This window comes from Anastrepha ludens, chromosome 2 (genome assembly GCF_028408465.1).
Source record: "Anastrepha ludens isolate Willacy chromosome 2, idAnaLude1.1, whole genome shotgun sequence".
Classification (NCBI taxonomy): Eukaryota; Metazoa; Arthropoda; class Insecta; order Diptera; family Tephritidae; genus Anastrepha; species Anastrepha ludens.
The window spans coordinates 88730020-88754541 of record NC_071498.1 but is presented as its reverse complement, the minus strand read 5'-3'; the positions used below and the strand labels follow the sequence as shown (position 1 = coordinate 88754541).

At 35.9% G+C, this 24522-nt stretch overlaps 1 protein-coding gene across 3 annotated transcripts in view; it reads right to left on the bottom strand.

The window, feature by feature from the left end:
* Positions 1 to 24522, bottom strand: part of LOC128854727 (titin) — a 210627-nt gene that overhangs the window by 39716 nt on the left and 146389 nt on the right. For all 3 annotated transcript variants that reach the window (XM_054089038.1, XM_054089040.1, XM_054089037.1), the window contains 3 exons: positions 21981 to 22104; positions 20132 to 20292; positions 6397 to 6538 (listed from right to left, as the gene is read on the bottom strand). In XM_054089038.1, coding sequence (XP_053945013.1) covers positions 6397 to 6538; positions 20132 to 20292; positions 21981 to 22104 — 427 coding nt within the window. The remainder of the gene's footprint in view (positions 1 to 6396; positions 6539 to 20131; positions 20293 to 21980; positions 22105 to 24522) is intronic.

Sequence of the window (24522 nt, the reverse complement as noted above, 5' to 3'; positions counted from 1 at the left end):
CAAAAGAGTGGTCGAAAATTGGGTTCAACGATTGGACTTCGTAAAACGTGCACGCGGTGGTCATGCCAAAGAAATCGAGTTTCATACTTAAATCTATATGTTCAAACTCGATAATAAAAAAAAATTAGTTAAAAAAGTCAAACAGTTTGTGTTTTATTAAAAAAAGTTCAAAAGTTGAAGCGCTCTTACTGAAAAACCCTATAGAAACAAGATTTTGTAATGGCGGTCACTCTTCGGTAGACAATGTCAAACCTCCAAGTGTATTTCTGCCGTGAAAATACTCCTCATAAAAAAAAAGAAACAAAAACAAAACCGTCTGCCGGTCTGAGTCAGCTAAAAATTGTAGCTCCCACCATTTGTGGGAAAACATCAAGACGCATCGCAAAAGTGGAGGAGTTCGGTCAAAGACTCAAAAAGGTGAAAGTATCAATTATATATATTACATAAATATATATTTGGCACCCTTACGATTGTTAATTTGCAAGAAAAATTATTAAAAATTAACGGAACAGTTCAATTAATAACGAAATAAAAAATTCGCGACAACAAAATAACCAAAATGCTTCCCTTCCAGTTCTAAATCGCGCTGCAGGAGTGCGGAACTATTATATTAAAAATATGAGAAAATATTAAGGAAATAAACCGATATAAAATATAATTATATATGATGGATATTTACATCAGGTTTCCTTAGTCAATTTTTCTTCAATTGTGATTTGTCATATGTGATGCATATTTACTTCATCGTTGACTACGAAGAGGTATATAAGTTAGAGGTGTAGCCGAAATAACACGTATGTAAACGGCTTAAACATATTTTTGAAACTGTAATCTTTGAGAATTGTTTCCAATATCATTGACCATAATATGGTCGGTCTTATGGCTGATACGGTTCTTGTGGGGTTGCTATAGGCAAAAGTTGCTATGATGAAAATTTCTAAACACATTTTTCGCATTTTTAGAAAGGATTGTGATGACAAAAAACTGTTTTTGAATTTTTTAACATTTTTCAATGATTTGATATCCATATGTCTATAACAAATTTCCATAGAATTAGGATAATTTTTTTAATGCTGGCTTCTAACTCCAATCTTTCCCATGTAAGCGAAAAATATATCTGCATCCCTCTAAAAAGGTGAAGCAGCTAATAATTTTTATGCGTATATAGTAATTACTGTTGGCTAAGTAACTACTCATTATTGTCTTCACAAACACCTCAGTGTCTGAAGTATTCAGCATTGTATTGTAGAGGGACCTTATAAAAAACAAGCCTAAACTGCACTGACAATAAATTAATTGAGTATGAGCCTGGGTATATTGTTCTGTTTTGTTCAAACTTTATATTGCCAATATCCACACTATTAACAATAGGCTAAAACCGAGAACGTTGTCAACTTATAGAATGTAATTTTAACTGATATAAATGGCATTTAATATAATTTTTATATTCATAATTTTCCTCATGGCATCGATATTTTTAATTGAATTTTTAGTACTTTGAAACATTTGGTGCAACGTTTTTGTCGCATAAAGTGCGATCCTACGAAGGCTAAGGACTTCCACATCAAGCATCCGCAATAATACCAACATTAAAAAAGTACTGTAGAGCAATTATTTGACTAAAAATCGCTTTTGAACAGCCAACCGCCCGTATTCTCGTTCCTACATTCGTCGTGTTTTTCTTTCATTTGTACTGCACTCGGGTTTGCTTTTCAATTTTCTTTAAATCTACTCAACCTCCGAAGAAATCTGAGTAGATATTGTGGTGCCAAGGTGGTCGCTTCTTCACACATCAGTGCCAAAGACCTCAAGCCTAATTCGAGCGGAGGCCGGGCAGACACACAGAAAGTGGTTCGCCGTCTCATCCTCCTCTCCACATGCTGGGCAGAGTGCATTGTCTGAGATGCCTACCTTTTCCACGTGTTTCGCCCATACAAAGTGGCCCGTCATCAATTGAACCAGCTGCCTACAGTCTCCTCTGCTTAGTGACAGGAGGAGCTGCGGCCGTCGGTCGGATAAGACAGGTAAAATCAGTTTTGTCCATCTGCAGCCTCGCTCGGCTAAATGGAGTGGCAGAACAGGCTCCGGGCCAAGGAAGTTGGCCTCAGAGCCCATTCTGGCTAAAGGGTTAGAGGTCTTGTTACCCGCGATACCCATGCAACCGGGGACTCATGTTAGCATCAGGATGTTATGTCTGCCTCCATAGTTTAACGTGGATTTGCAGGACTCGACTACCCTTGAAATGGTTGAATGGCTGTCTAAGGCCATGAGCGCAGCTTTTCTCTCGCTGCAGACACTTACAGCTCTGCACCTCTATCTGTTTTCCATAACAAAGTTAATCGCTTCTTGAACAGCGTACAACTCCGCTTGACACCCAGATGCGTCTTAAGGAAATAACTACGCAACTACTACCAATGCGCACTTACTTAAAAAGAGAAAAAAAATTATATGTGATATACATTTGTAATTTGGGTTGATTAGAACGCTTTGCCTCCTGGACACTCTTCCTATATTATTTAACTGCATTCATTATATAGATGATTTTCCATTTTATACAGATTTCCATTCAAGTTAATATTTGTACTAGCAAAAAGAGGACCCCATTTACCTTCACATAACATTATTTCGCTTAAGAATTTAATAAAAAAGGTCGCCTACTGCTCTTAGAATCATGTACTAAAGCGACATTGTACCAATGCTGATATGTGAGGTTTCAAAATTATAACAAGTCTCCGAAAAAAATGTACTTTCACGAGCTGAATTGTGCAACACAAACGGCATCCAAAATTTCTACCCAACCTTCTCTACCCCTCAAAAGGAAAGAAAAATCATTTTAACAATTCCTTACTCTTCAATTTGGCATCATATTCTTAACAAAACAAATAAAACAAGAAAAGTAATAAAAATAAGTCAAGGCAAATTAAATCTTTGATTTCTTTATTCAAAATTCGATTCGACAAAAATAAATGATTCGATTGATTAAAGTTCATTTTCATTAAAATCATCATAAAGCCATTTATAATTACTAGGATCGGTGATATTAAAATTGAAAAAATTGGTTGAACTGTTCTTAAGTATGCCCTTTGTAAAGCACAGACGCAGTTTTTACTTCCAGCCTATTTCTACGCTTTGTTTTGATAAGTATATGGTATTGTATATATAATTGGCACTTACATGCATTTTGTATATTTGATCAAGCCTCAAAATTTTGCCTCCTATTTATGCTGTGTGTCTTGATATTATTCCCCAAATGGAGGAGCTCTGAACGGCAGATGGTTTTTTATAAGGAGCTTTTCCATGACAGAAATAAGTAAGGAGGTTTGCTGTTGTTTGGCGTGGGGTGAACGCTATTAGTAAACAATTTTCATTTGGTGTTTCGTGACCGAGACTTCGAAACTGGGCCCTACCTATATGCATAGTGTGGTAGTCACGCACCAACCCTTTTGGCTGCTTGGTACGATTATTTATGGGTGGAACTGACGCCGGCGAATATGGTAAAGATAAAACGTTTTAAACTATGCGAAAAATGTTGGGAAACACTTATCATCTTACTCAAATCAAAGTTTACTAAGAATACTTGTAGCGGTTGCAATTGTACTCAAACTCGACCAAGTGTGTTTTTGTACTTCTTAAAAAAAGTAAAAATGTAAGTATTTAAAATAATATCACAGAAGGCTCTTTTTCATCCTACGCAACTAGCATACATATGTATGTACGAATTTATGCTGAATATGAACAAAAATAGATCAGTAATACGATTTTTTAGACCAAAATACGACATCCTCTAGAGCAGTAAACTAATATTGTAAATAAAGACGTCCCAATCTGAATACCAATTTGAGGCTTTCAATAAAAAAATTAGTTATTTCAAATAGTCTCTTAGCTGTGGTTTTGTATCCACTGATAAAGTTACTAACTCTGCACGAGTAAAAGAAGTGCACACACACCAAATACCAACGATGATCATCGATTTAGTACGAAATCTTCTCTCGCGAATGTAGTAGCTCCCGCTTATGTAAACAAAGTAGTATGACGGTAGTACTCGTTCTCATAAAAGTAAGTAAGAATAGATCGATTCAACAAGCTGACCCATTTCTCAGTACCTCTTCACAAACATCATCAATTTATAGAGTTCCAAGTTGGAGCATAGGCCCACTTTACCTCTCAAAAGGTTTTCAATCGTTCCATGACAGTTGGTTCTACGTTACCAGATCGATTCGGATTTATATCCGGCTAAGGACTGTTACTCCAGCAGCATTTCTTGTACATGTACTTATGTTTATACGGCTTCGTCAATAACAAGAACAACAGGTTTTTCGTCAAGTGCTGCATCCCAGTGTTTGATCATATTCTTTAGTCACCGGATTTTCTGTATATTTTTAATATTAAATCTGGATTGAACGGAACAAAAATTGAGTCCACTCAAGCTGTGGAAGAGAATGTGGAAGGACCTGGCACTTAGCATTGTTCTGAGCAACGGAAGATTTGTATGAGGCATTGCAGGCATTAAGGACGTGTGTGAATTAAAGATGGTAATAAGTAAATAAGGAAGGAAAATAATTCAGAGTATATGCATAAGTAGTCATTATGTAAGACAAAACCAGCTCTGAAATTGTGTCAACGCTTCAAAACTACTAATGCAAATAATGTTTTGGTTTTAGAGAGCGTCACTTTCAACTGAGAACAAAGCTCGTATACGAAATAATGATACGACTTAATATCCGTCAATGTGCACTACATTAAACAACACATCACTCCAGCTTAAGATTTGGAAGAATCAACTTCCACTGCAACGCCCTGTTTCTCATTTTTAAATTTTCCAACACTAATGCATAGTGACAAATGCCACAATACCAATAGAGCAGCTACTAACGCTACCCATCTTTACCATTTACTTAAAACTTTCCACTTTTTATCGTTTCTTACGAACAAATCTCATGAATTTCAATTTTGCAAAGTGTCAAGCGTGCAATAGAATGAAGGAATGAAATCAACATTTCTCAGGTAAATTCATTTGTTGTTGCAACAGCACTTTGAACGTTACGCATGACACTATGTCGACGATATCAAAAACAACAAATCAGCATACAACAATGCTGATGGCCATTTATTTAGATTAGGAAGGTTTTAGCGCTGCAAACTGAGAAAAAGAAAACAAATAAAGTACTTTGCCAATCTGCATGTTTGCTCATACATCTTAAAATGTACTTTACGTAGTATATTATTATATATACCTGAGTTCATAATAATAGCAACACGGCCTATTACAAAGTTTTAATTATTTTTTAATTAATTATTTTTATTTTTTATAAAAATATAGTTCATGCTGGTGGCTGCGGTAGCTGAATGGGTTGGTGACTACCATTCGGAATTCACAGAGAGAACGTAGGCTCGAATTTGGGTGAAACACCAAAATTATGAAAAACAGTTTTCAAATAGCGCTCGCCCCTCGGCAGGCAATGGCAAACCTCCGAGTGTATTTCTGCCATCAAAAAGCTCCTCATAAAAAAATATCCGCCGTTCGGAGTCGGCTTGAAACTGTAGTTCCCTCCATTTGTGGAACAACATCAAGCCGCACACCACAAATACGAGGAGGAGCTCGGCCAAACACCCAAAAAGGGTGTACTCGCCAATTATTATATATATGTATATATTAGGGCGGGTCGGCTTAAAAATCGTTCATTGCTCTGTGAAAATCGTATTCTAGGGATCAAAATAAGAAACTTTCATTTAAAAAAAATTAACAAATTTGAGCACGAAAAATTCTGAGTAGGCAATTTTGTAGTCAATTCAATTTTAATAAAATATTGTGCTTGTTTAGAATTGTTAAAAATTCCAGTTGGGTTTTCATAATTTTCTTTGTTACCATAATGCATACCCGAATTTTTTTATATCATCATCGACAAAAAAAAATATATCAAAAATGCTCACAAATTAGAAACTACTTTAAACTGGCACAATATGACGTCAAAACTGTATGGACTATACAGCTGCATACACGAAATTTTTGTAAGAATTCTTATTAAAAAGTTTGAAATTTCGATGAAAACCTACTCAATTTAGGTTTGTTAAAAGTTTAATATTTTAAGTTGTATGGCATTTGCCGTAGTATGAAATATATTTTACAATAATAAAAAAATTAAAGAAATTAAGAAGAAATAAATAAATAGTCACCACTTTCCTATGGGTCGAGTTGCTATTATTGTGAGCACAGGTGTATGTACAAATATGTAGTAGTAAAAATTGCAGTAAGTACGATGCACACTATGCATCAGTATAAAATATATGAACACATTTGTAGCGCTTACCTACTGCTTTTGTTGCTTAAGTTTACTGCAAGCACGTAGGTTGGATTATATATTCATACGGTGGAGTTTCTTATTTTATTTTACTTACCAGTAAATTTAGCCACACCCTTGAAGTTTATGTCGTCGATTATGGTTGGCTCCGAACGTCCCTTGGCATTCATGGCGAATATGATCATACGATATGTGGCAGTGGGATCGAGATTTTCAATAAAAAAGTTCACAGGTGGGTGCTGTGGAAAGGAAGAAAGATGAAAAATGTTCTTTAATCAAGTTTTTGAATTAACGAATTTTTTTGAAGAATTTTAAGCTAATGGGCGGTAACATTTGCTAAAAAGTCCTGAGATGATTGAGGAAATATCTACACCTAAAGAAGTGAAAAATATCTCCTAGTGAAACCAATACTTAAAATTTCAAACCGTCGGAGATTTTTCCAAGAAAAATTAAGCTGAATTTTATTAAGAAAGGAGGACGATTAACAGCTTTAGAAATGATACTAGCAACAAATGAACGCGTTCGTATGGTTCTTCTGTTTTCAAGTGATTTTAAGTCAATCAATCATTAAGCATCGAGGTCGGTACGACGGTAAAAGTTCTGAAAAGCTGTATGAACGCAGTCTCGATATGACAAAAGAAACATAGAGAGTGTGGGTTAATAAATGCGGAACAATTTCTGCATTGATTGTATAACTGCGCTGTGAATTGACTAAAGTGGCTACTATGTAGATTAGGCTGGGTAATTTTACGGTTGCCACTCTACATGAGGGTATAGACAGAACCCACTTAAGACTAGAGTTCTGTTGTGTTAACACTTTTTTGGGCTCAAGTTTTCCACTGCAATTCACAATGTGGTGAAACCACTTCGTCTCGATGATATATTATGGATTGCTGGATATTCTAGTCTTGTTCCAATTTTACACCATATTTCCGAGGTGTTCACTTCACCCTATAAATAGCTGCAACTGCTACTTCCAGAGATGCAACAGTTACTTTGAACATAATTTCGACTACTCTACTTCGAAGTGTGCCTTGTGAAATCAATTTGTTTTTCTCTGATTTGTTTTTCCATCCGTAATGGAAAAAGTATGTCCTTATTTGTATGTTCTTTGATTTAGTTTACTCCAGTTAATTTTGGTTTGATAACTCATGTCGAAAATTCCCGATAAAAATTAGAATTGGAATTGATCTATTCTCATTAAAACATTAGATAGTTGAAAGTGTTTTAATTTGTTTGCGAAAGTAGTTAAATTGAGAAAAATTTAGCTTTGAAAGAAAATTCTGAGAGCTAATCTGCATCTCTGCGTAGACGTACAAATTTTCCGCTGGCTAACGAGCTGCAGCCGTGGCCCATATTTTTTACTTGCGCAGTCAGAGTGCATGTCTGAACATAATATAAGACTTCTGTCTTTTTTAATTTAATTTTTAAGTTCCGAAACGAAATATTGAAATATTACATTTTCCAATTTAGAGTAAAAATTAAAAACTTCTTAAAACTTCGTTTTAAAACTTTGGCTTGCAAAATGGCAAATTATTATGCATTTTCCAGCCAAATACTTTCTAAGAGCTTAGATTGCCCGAGAAACGTTTGAGAAGCAAAAAAGCAAAGGAAAGTAAATTTTAACATTCGTTATTTTCTGAAGTTTTTAAAAAGAGTTCTAGTAACCTAAAAACCAACTGCATCAAGGATATCTTAAAGCAAAGCTTAGCAGCAACTCCTTAAAAGAATTCGGGTCAAACGAGTATTGAATCCTTTTTGGGCATTAGGCAGCTAAAAAAGGATGAAATTGCACGTTTCGCAATTTTACCAGCAAAACTTTTCATGGAAAACAAATTACTAAGCTGGGCAAAACTTTGTAGCAAATTTAAAACATGGAAAAATACAAAAAATACAAAACCAAAATCAAGTTGACAACAAAACTCTATAACGAAGGTGAACTCTTTAACTATGTTGTAGGAGAGCAGTTAGGGCAAAAACTCAAAAGTTAGCAACGTAAACTTGGTACAGAGTTGATGCAGAAGCAAAAAATGCAAGCACATGAGTGTATGAATGTAGAGAATGAAGAGCACGACTTAAACGGATACCACCAACGATGCCACCGAAAGCGTTGAAAATGTTGGCGGAAACATTTTTACGTACGCGACTTTTTCCACTTTTCTTCCATATTTTTTGTTTGTTTTGGAATTGTAAAGAAATTCAAAATATTGTTATGTCTTGGGATACCAGTAGAATTATAGGTGCTTACATGAATATATACACCCTACATATGCGCTTGTTTACAATATATATGAAAGTATAGGGACGTACATACAAAAGTTAGCAGAAAGTTTGGTAAAGAAAAATGTCAGCAATAATAATGAGCTGGGCATAATTTGAGGAAGTTGCTCAGATTTGAGCATTAAATGAAGTTAGTTCATAAGGCACCACCAGACGTGGCAAGGAAAATACTTTCAGCAAGATTGTCAAAAGGAAAAATTTCGACAAGTAATTGCAAGAGAAATAATGCTATGCAGGTACTGAACTTTTAGAAAGCAAGTAAAAATTTATTTTCAAAGAGTAATTTTGAGATTACCTTTTTTGAAATTAAAATGTGACTATATCTTACAACTCTTGTGTTAAAGGGGTTTTAAATAAGTGGGAATTAATATCCACAATTGATTTTAAAAATTAAACTGATAACTATTGAGGCTGTGATGCATAAAATAAAAGAAAATAATTTGCTCGTAGAGAAGTCAAAAGCAAAAAAGCACCAATGGGGAAAAAAAGATCTTCAGTAAAAGCTTTTGTCTGTCCAACCAGAGAGGTTCACTCAGAAGGGGCTAACTTCTTCCGATACAAAAAACTTGAATTACAAAAAAAGATCCGGTACACGGAGGTGTCCGGCTAAAAGAGGTGTCCATTAGAAGAGGTTACACTTTACTTCAATCTGTTCACTTTCATGTATTACTCAATAATTCATTCACACGAATAACGAGTGCAAAGACATTTTAGATCCCCTAAATGTATACCCAAGCATTAAGTACTTCAATATTTTATTTTTTATGCTATTTGCTTACAATTATATTACTATGTAATATTATAGTACAATATATTACAAAAAAAAGCTTTCTACACAATGTTTCGAACAAATATTGGGATTGCTGGAAGTATTATGGCAAAACCTTGAAAACGTGGGAACCATAAATATGAAACTCTTGGTTTAATAATTAAATAAACTTAAAAGTGTGTCGGCGGGATACTTGTGGGTTGTTAAGTGTGAAATGAAACCTGGTCTTACAGAAAGAAATAATTCAATTTTTATAACAACTCAAAAAGTGCGGGGAGCATGGCAAATCTATTAAAAATGATAGCAGTAGACCAGCTGACTTGTTTTTTATTTCGCCTTGTATACGAGTATTAAAATGTCAGCCATAGTTGAAATGACGAATAGCCGTTTTATCGAATAGCTGTTTTATCTACCTTCCTTTGTCGTGAAATTCCAATGTCCAAAATGTTGTGTTTGGTTTAATATCAACATCTATAAATCCATAATCCATAACAGTTTTCCTTTTATTAACTGACCAATCCAGTTACAATTGAGCAGATTTTCAACGGTTTTATTTCTTTTTGTACAGACATCATAGGTGTTTGTGCCGGACGACAACCTCGTAATGAAGTCATTTACAGGCGCTCTCGTTGATGTTGGCAAATTTAAATATTAAATTATTATTATACTAGCAACCCGCCCAGCTTCGCACGGGTATAAAATATATACCCTATGTCACTCACTGAAAAAATAATTAAAATCGATCCAGTAGTTTTGGCTTATTCATTATTGCCCGTGGCCCGCACGCGTTAAATTTGGAGTAAAACAATTCCCCTTTCTTTATAGCATGAAGATTTCCTGCTATCTTTGGGATATCTAAATTCATACCCTACATTTTTGCATATTAACTTTTTGCATTTTTACATATATATTTATTTTATTTTTACAACAATTACTATATTACAGAATGTCTTTATATACAACGTTCATAGCATTCTTGTCATTAGACAATACAATCATGTTTTCTCTAGAGGTTACTCTTGAAAGAGCGACATACAGTTGGCCATGTGAAAAACAGTCAACACTCAAATCTAAGCCTGCAACGTTGAAGGTTTGACCCTGAGATTTATTAATGGTCATTGCAAAAGATGTCTTTACCGGAAATTGTAAGCATTTAAATTGGAATGGTAGATCCGATGGTATCAGAGGGATTCGGGGAATCAATACATCTTCTCCGGTACCACATCCTGTGAGTATTGTGCACTCTATTATGAAAGTTTTCAGTGATTTTACCAGTAAACGCGTGCCATTGCAAAGTTTAGGTGGACTTAGGTTTCTTAATAAAATAACAGGACAACCTATTTTCAGCTCCATTTTGTGAGGAGGGAGTCCAGACGGGTTCAAAGAATTTAGAAATTCTGTAGGAAATTGAACAGCTTCTTCCAAATCGAGAACAGTATCGACCGAGTAGTATATTTTCGTCGGCGCATCAATCTTTGAAATAATCAAGTTATTTACTTTATCTACTTGTTCGTTAGTTGGTGACAGAATAGCTCTTTCTTTAAACCAAGATATTGTCTTATAACTTATGTTGTCAATGTCTGGATAGACATTGCTGACTAACTCTTGGATGTTGTCTATCAAAACACAAAGGTTTTCTAGGTTAATCCTTCCCTCACTTTGTGTTAATTCTCCATTGCCAACTTTTAGCAGCATCTCTGGAAATAGCCTGTTCTCACGTGAAGATGACGAAACCCTCATATTAGTTTTAAGCTCTAATTTATTGACATACGACTAAAGGTGGGATCTTTTTAGCGAAGCATTTATTTCGTCAGCACGTGTTCCTCGAGTCACAACTGGTAGGATTTGACGGAAATCTCCTGAGAACAGAATTGTACATCCACCCATAGGTGCATTTTTGTTGCGCAAATCGCGCATTGTCCTATCCAGTGCTTCCACAGACGTCTTGTTTGACATGGTAGCTTCGTCCCAGACTATTAATGAGCAGTCACGCATCAATTTTCCTGTATTGCTCTGTCTAGAAACACTACAGACGCTGTTATCATCATCGGTGGTGATTTTCAGCGGGTGCTTCATTGTAGAGTGTGTGGTTCGGCCTCTTTCCAAAAGACTCTTTCCAAAAGAGTAGCGACAATGCCGGATGACGCAACAGCTAACGCAATTTTTCCGGTAGATCTCAATTACTAATTACTGTTGTAATATCTTGAAAAATATTGTTTTTAATTATATGCTGTAAAGAGCCATATACATAGATCTTTATGAAAACAACAATGTATTTAAGGTATTTAATTGGATAAGGATTAATGTTGTACCCATTTGTTGAAATCGCTTCGAAAATAAGCTATTAGTTGTCGTAAAAAGTAAATGACAAAAAATGTTATTGTATGGAATTGATAGCAAACTAAACGCGCTCCGAATCAATAAAAACTATTCAAAAACTGTATTTTAATTATGTGCGATTTACTAATATAGAACCTGAAAATAGCGTTTTATTTCGCTGTAAAATTGTATGTGCATATAATTACATGGAATTCAGTACATACATAGATACATAAGTACATACGTCCGAAATGAAATAATGCGAGCGATTCTTAAATACATACATACATACGTCACCATACGATGTAATTCAACATTAATGAGGTGTGGTGAGATTATCGCTTAACGCCTGTTGCTTCATTCGGTTGACAGCGAACACACACACAAACAGCTTTTTTTGGAAAAAGAGCTGCTTTTGTTTAAACAATTTTGGTTAAATAACAAATAAATCAATTTTTTTTTTTATGCAGAAAGTTTCATTTTAATTGGTTGATTCGTTTATGATTTATGGCCGTGAAAACAAAAAAATTATGTTTTTTTGCCACATTTTGACCGATTGCCACGCCCCCTTTATATATTTCTTCACAATATATAGATATAAACCTTCCTCTTCAATCAATCTATCTTTAAAAAAAACCGCATCAAAATCCGTTGCGTAGTTTTAAATATTTAAGCGTATAAGGGGACATAGGGACAGAAAAAGCGACTTTGTTTTATAATATGTAGTGATTACTATATTATTATTATGAGCAACATTCGATCTTCGACTGTAGTCGAAAGTGCTGATCGAGCGAATTTTCATTTGGTATTATGGTGCTCATTCGTTCAAGAATAGCGATCGAAATTCGCTCGACGCATTTACAATAGATAATTTTTCTCAGCTGATACAGCAAATCAAAATAAAAAAAAACCGATGGTGTTGAAATTCTTTGCTAACAACATTTTTAAAAGTTAAAAAAAGTATTTTTTGTGAAAATTAGTACAACGGAGTTGTGGTTCGACGATTCATCGGACGATGAAAGATTAGTGAACTAGCTAGAAGTAGAAAACAGTTGAGGGGCGCATCCAGCTCCCTAGAAATGGCTTCCACTGAGTAAGTTTAGAATTTTCAAAATGTGTTGACGTACTTAATATTACAGAAATTTCCTTACAGATTTTTATAGAACTTTAGATTATCTAAAGAGGCGTTTATGAACCTACTGTCCAGTACAGAAAACCAGTTGCAGGCAGTGCACCCGAGCCAAGTCCATTCCAAATATGTTAAAGCTAGCCACAGTTCTGCGAGTTTGTGCTCAGGGATCGTACCAATTGAGTATTGGTAATGAAGGTATGCTAGGACTTGCTCAACCCACTGTGTTCGATGATGCTGAAGATATTGAAGTGGAGTCAAATAACGGAGAAGTAGAAAACATAAGAAATGAAATTTTGAGAATATTATAGAAAAATCTAAAAAGTATTAAATAGAAACCTTTACGCCACAGTTTCTGTTTTATTTTTGTTATAAATTTTCTTTATTCAATTATTCGTCATTCGAAAAAAATATGTATTTCAGTTCCTCTACGTATTTCAGCCCATACCTGCCAAGGGAAAATTAAAATGTATTTCTATAAACATCACAAAAAAAAAACATTATTAAGCTTAATCCATTTTGCTGCCGTTCTCACTGGTGGTCCCAAGCAATTCAGCTCCGTTGTAAATTCCTCCCATTTTTTTGCTGCTTGAAGTTTGGTGCAAATCCCTTTTGCGAATTGTGGATTCGCCTTTCTAATTGTTGTTTGGTACTCACGACTTTCGACCTGCATAAAATTAACAAAATTAGTATATATTTTTTATTTGGTTACTATAAAACCATAAATAATCGCAAACAACTTACACTTTAACAATTTTTCCCACAATACGCTGCACAATCGAAAGCAAAATTGCATTCGACTCTAAATTCGGTAAACAAATAAAATTTCGATTGGGTTTCACCGCTCATAATACCAAATTGACATTCGATTTTCGATCTTCGACAACCAGCGAATATCGAAGATCGAATGTAACTCATAATAGGGGCCATTCTGTGTTTTAATAAAGTTATTCATTATTCTCGAAATCATGCTGATTTTTAAAGCCTTCCTTCTTGAAAATTAGCAATTATCATTTTACGGAGCTCTATTCCAAACTTGGCTGCTGCAGCATTGTAGCAATGATTGAGTAGCACGAATAAGCTCTTTGGCTATAATGACACAAGTAAGAGGCACATAGCTTAGAGCAGTGGAAGCCAAGTTATTTAGCACCTAAAGGGCCACACATCATTGCCAAAGATGGAATCGTATAAAAAAATAAATAGAATCGCAGTAATGAATTATTCTGTTCCAAAAAAGAAATTTTCCTCATGAACTATTTGATTTATTAGGTAAAGCGTTTTTCAGTAAGAGCGCTTGAACTTTTTTTGTGAATAAAACACAAACGGTTTGACTTTTTTAACTAATTTTTTTTTTTTATTATCGAGTTTGAACATATACATTTAAGTATGAAATTCGATTTCTTTTGCATGACCACCGCGTGCACGTTTTCCGAAGTCCAATCGTCGAACCCAATTTTCGACCACTCTTTTGCATAAATCGGCCTAAATTCCAGCAATTTCGCGTTCAATATTGGCTCTGAGCTCACAAATCGTCGCCCGCTTGTTACTGTAGACCAATGACTTCACATAACCCCAAAGAAAATAGTCTAGAGGCGTCAAATCACACGAGCGCGGCGGCCATTCGACCGGTCCATTTCTGGAAATAATGCGCTCATCGAACTTACTCTTCAACAAATCAATTGTAGCGTGTGCTGTGTGGCTTGTGGCCCCGTCGTGTTGAAACCACATGTCGTCTAAGTCCATACCATTCAATTGCGGCCAAAAATATTCGTTTATCATGTCGCGGTATCGATTTCCATTCACAGTAACGTGGCGATCGTTCTCGTCAACGAAAAAATATGGGCCAATTAGGCCGCCGGCATGTAAACCGCACCAAACAGTGATTTTTCCGGGATGAAACGGTGCCTCATGAATCACGTGTGGATTGCTTTCTGCCCAGTAACGCATATTTTGCTTGTTGACAAAGCCATTGAGCCAAAAGTGAGCTTCATCACTGAAAATGATTTTTTGGCCGTAATGCTCTTAAAGTAGCAGCAACAGAACGATTATTTTCATACAAAATTTGCACGATTTGCAATCGTTGCTCAAGTGTGTAGCGTTCCATGATGAAATGTATACTAATGAAGTTTACAAATGACAAGCGAAAAATAAAAAATATTGCGTCGTTCGCCCTCCCTATCGGAAAAAAGTTCAAGCGCACCTATTGAAAAACGCTGTATAGCACTAGTCTACAAGGAAAAGTATCCGAAATAATTTAAACTAATATCTGCTTCTCTGTCCATGCAAAATTCGGATTGATAACTAAAATTAATTTATTAGTTTGAGTTTTCGAGATATCCTAACCTAAAAGTCCAAAAAGCCCATTTTTGCCCATATTTGAGGTTATGTAGCCTTGCAGATGTTTTCTTTCACCAAAATTAAATAATGGCATCTTTAAATACAATCCTTCTTTTTTCAAATGGCGTTTTGTTTGCTCAAATATCATTTTTTTTCGCAGAGATATCGCATTTTGAAATTTTCATGTTTCGAAATTTTCCTACACCTGAAAATCGATTAAGATAACATAGACATGATATAGTCGATTACTAATTTTCTTGGGTTTGAGGGCCTGAAATATGTGGATTAATAGTATGTAAATTTGGAGTTTGTGGGTAAGCCTGCTTGCGGTTATGTGGGTTAGCCTGCTCGCGGTATGATAGGGGTGGTTACTAGGGGTTAGGGCTGTGTGTGACTCGGTACCCAAAGGTTAGATAGTGTAGGGGTGTGGTGAGTCAGCACACTTATGGTGTGAGACAAAATTTTAAGAAAAATAAGACTCAATTCAAGAAAATTAGTAATCGACTATATCATGTCTATGTTATCTTAATCGATTTTCAGGTGTAGGAAAATTTCGAAACATGAAAATTTCAACATGCGATATCTCTGCGAAAAAAAATGATATTTGACCAAACAAAACGCCATTTGAAAAAAGAAGGCTTGTGTTTAAAGATGCCATCCTTTAATTTTGGTGAAAGAAAACATCTGCAAGGCTACATAACCTCAAATATGGGCAAAAATGGGGTTTTTTGCACTTTTAGGTTAGGATATCTCGAAAACTCAAACTAATAGAGCAATTCTGAGGCCAGATTTGGATTCAGCGCATCATAAACCTTCGGAAATATATAGTCTGGTTTCTGGGTCTGAATGTTGGTTAAATTTTGTCGGCCTGTGTAATTAGCCAATGCGACTAAAATGTGATACAGTTACACTCGAGTAATTTCTTAACACTTTTCAGAAAAAGTGGAACTTGCAGGCGCAACTCTAGTGTGTGTATAGTTGCTTCTTAAATTGATTTGCCTTTCGATAATTGCGGTCAGACTATGCAAGTTTCCTTTCCGAAGTTGATAGGTGAAAAGTTTAAAATAACTTTTTGAAAATTGCTGATTCTCACGGCAAAATGTGTTAACGGTGTTATGCTGTCGTCAAGACAGCTAACCACACCAACATAATATATGCACGTATGTATTTATGTACATGTATTTTTAATAAAAGAATAAATAAATACGCGAAAGATGAGCCCAGCGATGCTAACTTTGGATTTGCGTAGTGAACGCGACACACAGCTTTAATATATCCGCTGGCGCTTGAACAATACAGAGCCTATCATATGAGCTGAGCATCAGTGCTGCACTCACACAGGCAACTCACCAGGAAATAAGACAGACAACGAGCCAGTCACTGGAGCTCAGCAGCCTTCCTCTCTTTGTTGTTACACATTTTTCCGCAGGCAAAGTTTTGCTAGCGATTTCAACTTGATTTCTTGACGCAAACGAAAACAAAGCAGGAAAAAACAATCATAGCTGTAACAAAATAACAAGCGAAAGACAACTTGACGCCGGCTGGTTTCTGTTTTGCATATTCTCAGTTTTTGTTTTTTGAGTGTTTTTGTTGCTTTTATTTTTCTCTGTTGCCCCACATAGTATAGTGCAATGCAAATTAATGTGATTGCATTCTCAAATATGCTTTTAGGGTAATGAAGTGTTTGTGTCTGCTGCGCTTACTCACACACATACACATATGCATCATGATGACATCTGTGGGAATGCCATTAGATATATGTATGTATGTAAATAAATAGTTGCCGCACGATTGCAACGTCTGTTGACATTTAAAAAAAATAGTTCACGTTGCAATGCCAACTGAATAAGGCTGGTTAACTAAAAGCCAAGAAGCAGACTTCCCACATAAAATAAAATTGATCAAGTGCATTCGATGAAATGTTTGTTATGAAGAGATTATTTTACGCGTCAACAATTTGATTAAAGCACTCAGCGGTAACTCAGGTGAGGGACGTGAAATCTGTTTTGCGACGTTGAGACCTTCACATGTGACATTGTCATAAGGATATAGAGTTTATTAAGAAAGCGTTTATACAAAGTGGGAATATTATTTTTTCAGGTTTCTTTTGTAAATAAATTATGGAAAATGATTTTTTCTATAATTTAGTATTATTACGTATGGAGCCTGGAGTTCCATACCTCCCAGAGAAAAACTAAATTTCATCAGAGAGGCTATTTAAAAATGTTGAGAAAAAAACTGTCAATGTGTCAAAATGTGTTTTGGGAGATGTGAAAATTCTTGGAATCCAAAAACCATTTAATTTTAGCTCACTACAACTTCCAAAATTCTGCATTTGAGCGATTCCATGTGAAGAGTTATAAGTATTTTGGGCATTGTTCTAAATTTTTGAGTATAATAAAAAATAAGATGTTTTGAATGCTGAAAATTTTAGTATGATTTTTATACATAAAAAATAGTGATAATTTTAATTAAAAAAGTACAATGTTTGTTTGTAAAAAAATTTTGAAAAAAATTATTTTTAGTCACGAGAGAAAAACACGATAATATACGAGTGCATATGATAGCGCTCGACTAGAGCAGTATTTTGCACTGAGCAGCGAAAATCACATGAAAAGTGAGTAAAATACCACAAATTTCGAACGTGAGATGCGGATGTTTTAAGATGTATTTCTCTCCTATGAAACATTATAAAACCTCTTACAGTTCTACGTTAGAAGCTACTACTTACAATACTTCCATAAGAGTATTAACGGCTGTTATGTTCCACTTTATTGGGTAAAAGTAAGCTATTTGTGGAATGCTTGAATTTTTTACAAGGAGGCTGAAATGATGGCCTACTTCAAAGCTTCATTGTATAACTTTTGGCAAATTTTTTGTAATGATTTAGATCTGAAGCTCACATACAGGGGTTTAAGAGTTGGCATTTATTAAACAATTTTTGGATTCCACACAAAACTTAAATATATTGAGGTCTTATTCAGAAAGAGTGCGATAAAATTAGAATTTTTAAGTCTGATTTTAAAGTTCTATCAACATAACGATACCAAACATAAACCTGGTTTAAATTAGATTAGAAATTTTCTGCTCAAAGAAAAAACTGACTGAAAGGACAGAAAAAAATCGAGCTGAGTTAAAAATTGTAATACTGGAAGATCGGCAGAAAACTCTAGACTGCCGAATTAACTTCATAATAAAGTGATTAGAAGCTATGACAATTACTAGGTTAGTAAAGGGTTACAATAAAAATTCCTTCAAATGTTCGAATCCTGGTCTAAAGCTGACAAATTGCAATTACCAACTGGTTGCGACGGATTGCACCATTATCGAACTTAGAATGCAAAAGATCGCTTGTGAGACGACTTGTGTGACATAAAGGGTGTTTTTTTAGAGGTTAGGTTTTCAAGTTGGCACTACTTTTTTCGTAGATGGTCTTTTTGACAGCTGTCACTTGATTTATGCTCAGTTTGGTTTGCCATTTCACAATGAATAGACTTACACCTGAACAACGATTGCAAATCGTGCAAATTTATTACGAAAATAATGGTTCGGTTCGCGCGGTTCGAAAATAATGGTTTTTGTTCAGCGATGAAGCTCACTTTTGGTTGAATGGGTATGTCAATAAGCAAAATTGTCGCATTTGGAGTGAACATAATCCACAAGCCATTGCTGAGACGCCGTTACATCCTCAAAAAGTCACTGTTTGGTGTGCTCTATGGGCAGAGGGAATCATTGGTCCATATTTCTTTAAAAATGAAGCCGACCATAATGTTACAGTCAATGGAGAGCGCTATAGAGCCATGATTAATGACTTTTTCGTGCCCGAATTGGACGATGTTGATGTGGACGACCTTTGGTTCCAACAAGACGGCGCTACATGCCATACAGCCAACGCAACAATCGATTTATTGAAGGAAACTTTTGGTGAGCGCATTATCTCGCGCCGTGGACCTGTGGCGTGGCCTCCAAGATCGTGCGATATAACACCGCTGGACTATTTCTTGTGTGGCTATGTGAAGTCGCTTGTCTACGCAGATAAGCCCGAGACGATTGACGTCTTGGAAGAGAATATTCGGCGCGTTATTGCTGACATAGGGCCCCAATTGCTGCAAAAAGTGGTCGAAAATTGGGCCTCTCGGCTGGAATTTATTCGAGCCAGCCGCGGCGGCCACTTGCCCGAAATCATTTTTAAAACATAATGGCAAACCCTTATCTTTATAATAAAGCTAAATTCTTGGCCATAACATTAAATTATATACGTTTTATTTCATCTTGAAAACCTAACCTCTAAAAAAACACCCTTTACAAATATAGCGACATCTGAGCTCGCCCACAGCAGAAAAAATGTATCTGCATACATAGACCTCCGTTCACTGTATCTCCGTCTTCGTTTTCCAAAAAAATGCCCAAAATAGCGATGTTCGTATACCTGCTTACTAATAATGTATACGTAGCAATGCTTTGATCGCCTTGCGAACGGACTAAATATACCAGTGTTTGGCATCGTTTCACTGGTTGGCTGTACGTATTTAAATTAACTCAAAAAGTGAACTCCCATCATTAAACTTTCAGAGATTAGTGATCATAATCTCAGCTATTTCTGAAAAGTAAAAAAGAAATCTGAGCATTTCCCAAAAGAAAAAAAAATTGTGCAACAAAAGTTGTACAAAAAATAAAAAATCTTTAAAATAAACATTTAGCCCTAAACAATTAAAAAAAAATTATTCTAAAAAGAACCGAGGATATTTTGCTGTATACTACCAAAGTTTCAACGTTGATTAAATCTCGGAATAATTAAAATTTTCTTATTGTAAAAATGTACCAAAAGTGTACGAAAATGTCATAAATACTTGGATGAGTTTAAATAAAATTGTCCATATAGAAACAATTTCAAATGGAACCAACCGTTGACCTACACTTTTTATAAATGGTATACTACAGCCGTATGCGGTTTGATTTTTTGATATCTTAGTATTTTATTTTCAATTGGTTACTTACCGGTAAACTCAAATTACGCGCCAAGCGCAAGTTATTCAATTCAACTAATTCTAGTATGAAACCTTGAGGTAGGCCACCATCAAAACCTTCCACACAGTCAACTTGTATAGAGTCTGCCGATTGGTTTGAGACTGTGCAATTTTGTAATGGAAATGGACGACCTGGAAGTAAAATATTTTGGTTATTAAAATATATAAATATTAAGGTTGGTGACTTAACATAATTCTTTAACTGCCTTAAGCGCAACATCTGGTGCAAATATTTGAAACCTATTTGTGGATTTCTGTGTTATGAAGCTTGGTAAATATTTGTATAATGAAAGTTGAAGACTAATTTGTTAATCTTCGTTCTGTGCTATAATTTTCTTAAAAATAAATATTTGAAATATTGTTACTTTACCAGAAAACTAACAATATTTTGTTGAAATTCAAGGGATTGACTCAAAGTTGAAAAAAGTTCGGATTTTGAGGTAAAAAAATAATGTTCACGAAAATCTTCAGGTGCAAAGTGAAGCATGCACATCAGGTCTGAATTCAAAAAGGAATATTTTATGAGAACATTTCTCATGTGATAAAGCATTCGCAGGTTTACCATTATCCACCAAAGGCCGACTTTAAAAAAAATTCTTATTTAGATGTTTTTTATCTGCATCTTGGCTCTATTGAAGGTGGGAAATTCGAAAAAAAGTCCGTACTTAGGCCGGTATTTAATATTTCTGAAGTTTGTGGAAAAATATTTTGAAAATATGCATTTTAGGAACTCGGAAAAAATCTAAAATTGATACGCTGATACCGACACCAAGCTAAGAGCTAATTTCGAAAATAGTGAGGATACCCTAAACGTATTTCAAAATGCCACATGGCATGCTCCAGCATACTTACATACTGCACTTCATATGGATAATAGCAGCGTCAGGAACTATTAAGTTCCGGGATCTTTGTGTCAGACCGGCAGGTACCAACACCGTAACACTAGTAAGTATGTTATATACATACATATGTCTGATAAAAAGGAACTCTTTAGGTCCAGGCGAAGTTTCAAATCGATGTCTCATTTATGTTTTATGTTAAGTGGCCCCGTGAATTTGAGCCAAAATCGATCTCCGCGGATTTTTCGACCAGCATTCAAAGCAATAGGATAGATTGGACGACTCAAATGCCGCTGAGTATGAGATCTAGATATTCGGGTATTACACCGAGAGTAGTAAAACAAGTCAGCAGTGAGTGGAAAGGGGTGTGAAGCGGTCAATGAGAGTGAAAATATCATTCATCGTATTCCTGCTGATCATGCATTTTCCGTGTAGGGCTCAGAATAGATAAATATTTCACCACCTTCATCCAGTCTTCCTTCCTAGATCAAGTTTTTGTCGAAAAAAGGCGTTCCAACATTTCCAAACTAATCCTATAGCCCCGACACTGTTTCTCGTTCCCCAGTCTCATGTTAATGGGAACTTATCATGGCGGCGTACAAGGGGTGAAGAAGGATATAACTGCGGTGCTTAAGGGGTTGACTATGAATGGCTATCAAAAGTGCTTCCAATCTTAGAATCAGCATTGGAATCGTCGTATAGAGTTAGAGGGAGATTATTGTGAAGGTGTATAATAAAAATTTTCCGGTTACCTAATTTGCTTGATAAATCTTAGGTGCTAGAAAATAACTTTTTATACGAAAAATAAATTTGGACAAAAACCAGACTCTCACCACAAATAGAGAAATAATTGCTGTGCTAACATTTATATTAGCCAGTGGTTTACACTTTCGTTATTAAGCAGGCGTCTCCTCCATTTTTTTTTTGAATATTTGCTTCATTTCTTACTACCAATTCAGTAAATAAAAAAAAGTTACTCACCTGCAGCGACAATTTGAAAAACGCAAGGAGTCTTCTGCATGCCAATGGAATTTCGTCCCCAGCAGGATATTGTGCCATAGTCCAGGTCAGTGGCTGGTGTATAGTTCAATCGAGACATGCCGGTCTAAAAGGGAAAATTCACATAATTATGATGTATATATTAACGTAAGCATGTGAGCATGCATATGTAACAGTTTAATGCTAATGTATGAAAAATAAATAAAAATAAATGCTGTGATCTGAAAATAACAAGGATGGAGTGGATGTATTGTAGATTCAGACCTGTAGCAGCGAATTAAAATCGATTGAAGAAGGCGAAATGATATTTGTTGTCATTGATAAACCTATTTAGTTATCGCTAACAATCTAGCCGCCAATATGTGAGAATAAACCATACTGATGAATAAGAATAAGACAAAAATATATCGCATAGTCTAATTCCACATTCAAATAATTAACCCTCCAACATATTTTTGTAATCATCCATCACATGGGACATCGCAAAACAGCAGCCCAGGACTGTATACGATGGAAGATTCTTGTTTTGGGGACAACGCATTCTAATTGTTTAGAGCACCATCTGTGTTTAACATTTTTCTGCCAGAAGTATCACACAGATGGTTGAGGACTTCGCTAAAATCGGTGTGTCTGCGCTATTACCGCGATTGCCTGCTTCTTCTTGCTGGCGCCACTGATGAAACGAGTAACTTTTGCGTTTTGTTTGTTGCTTGTTGCAACCACAATGCAAGTAAGGCGCTGACTTTTGTGCGAGAGTATGGATTGGAAGGATACGGATTTTGGGGTTGAGGAATGCTTTTTTAACACACTTTTATTAGCTCGGGTTGTATGTATGTATGTATGTATGTAACGGAATCTTTGAGCTTAATTTTCACTGGCTTCTAAAAATCTGATCGACTTGGAATTTTGCACACCTATCAAGGACCGATGACAATGCATGATGACCGATGACAAAGGTCCATTATCCTTATTAGCATTGCCAGGATTAATATTTTCTTTTTTTAACACACTTTTATTAGCTCGGGTTGTATGTATGTATGAATGAATGTAACGGAATCTTTGAGCTTAATTTTCACAGGCTTCTAAAAATCTGATCGACTCGGAACACACAACATAGATGACTAGATGAGAAACTCTTTTTCTCGTGAGAGCGCTGAAAAATGTGCATTTTTTATATTGTAATATTTGCCAATATTGCCACACCGATAGAAACATGAATTGGGTATTTTTTTAAGCAAAAATTGGGAATTTTTAGTTTCCACACCACCATTGAGGTTAGTATTTAGAGTGCGGTTGTGTAATAGTATATTACTCGTAAACACCTACATATAATATACTAAAAAGAAAAAATAATAGGACTATGAATAAGTTCGTGCGGTTTTACAACAGATGGCGTAACTTGATTATTATTCCATCGATCCACATTTCCAAACATTCATTGGAGAGCTACTGTCGTAAGGCACAAACGTCAGTATAAGTTTTTTATTTGAAGCGTAAACAACAATATTTTTACCACACTTGAAAATGTCGAATTTCGTGCCAAATAATGTGTTTTTGCGGGGAATTCTTCTTCATTATTTTAATATGAAGAAAAAAGCAGCCGAAAGTCATCGTATCTTGGTGGAAGTTTATGGTGAGCATGCTCTATCTGAGCGAACGTGCCAGAAGTGGTTTGCACGCTTTAAAAGTGGTGATTTTGGCTTGGAAGACGAAGAACGCGAGGGTGCGCCGCCAAAGTTCATGGATACCGAATTGGAGGAATTGCTCGATCAAGATCCGGCTCAAACGCAAGAAGAGGTTGCAAAAACTTTGGGAGTTGATCAATCAACCATTTCCAAACGTTTAAAAGCCATGGGAATGATCCGAAAGGTAGGCCATTGGGTGCCGTATGAATTGAAGCCAAGAGACGTTGAACGCCGTTTTATGGCATGCGAACAACTGCTTCAACGGCACAAAAGAAAGGGTTTTTTGCATCGAATTGTGACTGGCGATGAAAAGTGGGTCCATTACGACAATCCAAAACGTCGGGCAACGTATGGATACCCTGGCCATGCTTCAACATCGACGTCGGCGCAGAATATTCATGGCCTGAAGGTTATGCTGTGTATCTGGTGGGACCAGCTGGGTGTTGTGTATTATGAGCTACTGAAACCGAATGAAACGATTACGGGGGATGTCTACCGACGACAATTGATGCGTTTGAGCCGAGCACTGCGAGAAAAACGGCCGCAATACGCCGATAGACACGACAAAGTTATTTTGCAACATGACAATGCTCGGCCACATGTTGCACAAGTGGTCAAAACATACTTAGAAACGCTCAAATGGGATGTCCTACCCCACCCGCCGTATAGTCCAGACCTTGCGCCATCCGATTACTATCTCTTCCGATCGATGCAACATGGCCTGGCTGACCAGCACTTCCGTAATTACGATGAAGTCAAAAAATGGATCGATTCGTGGATTGCGGCAAAACCGACCGAATTTTTCACAAAGGGAATCCGTGAATTGCCAGAAAGATGGG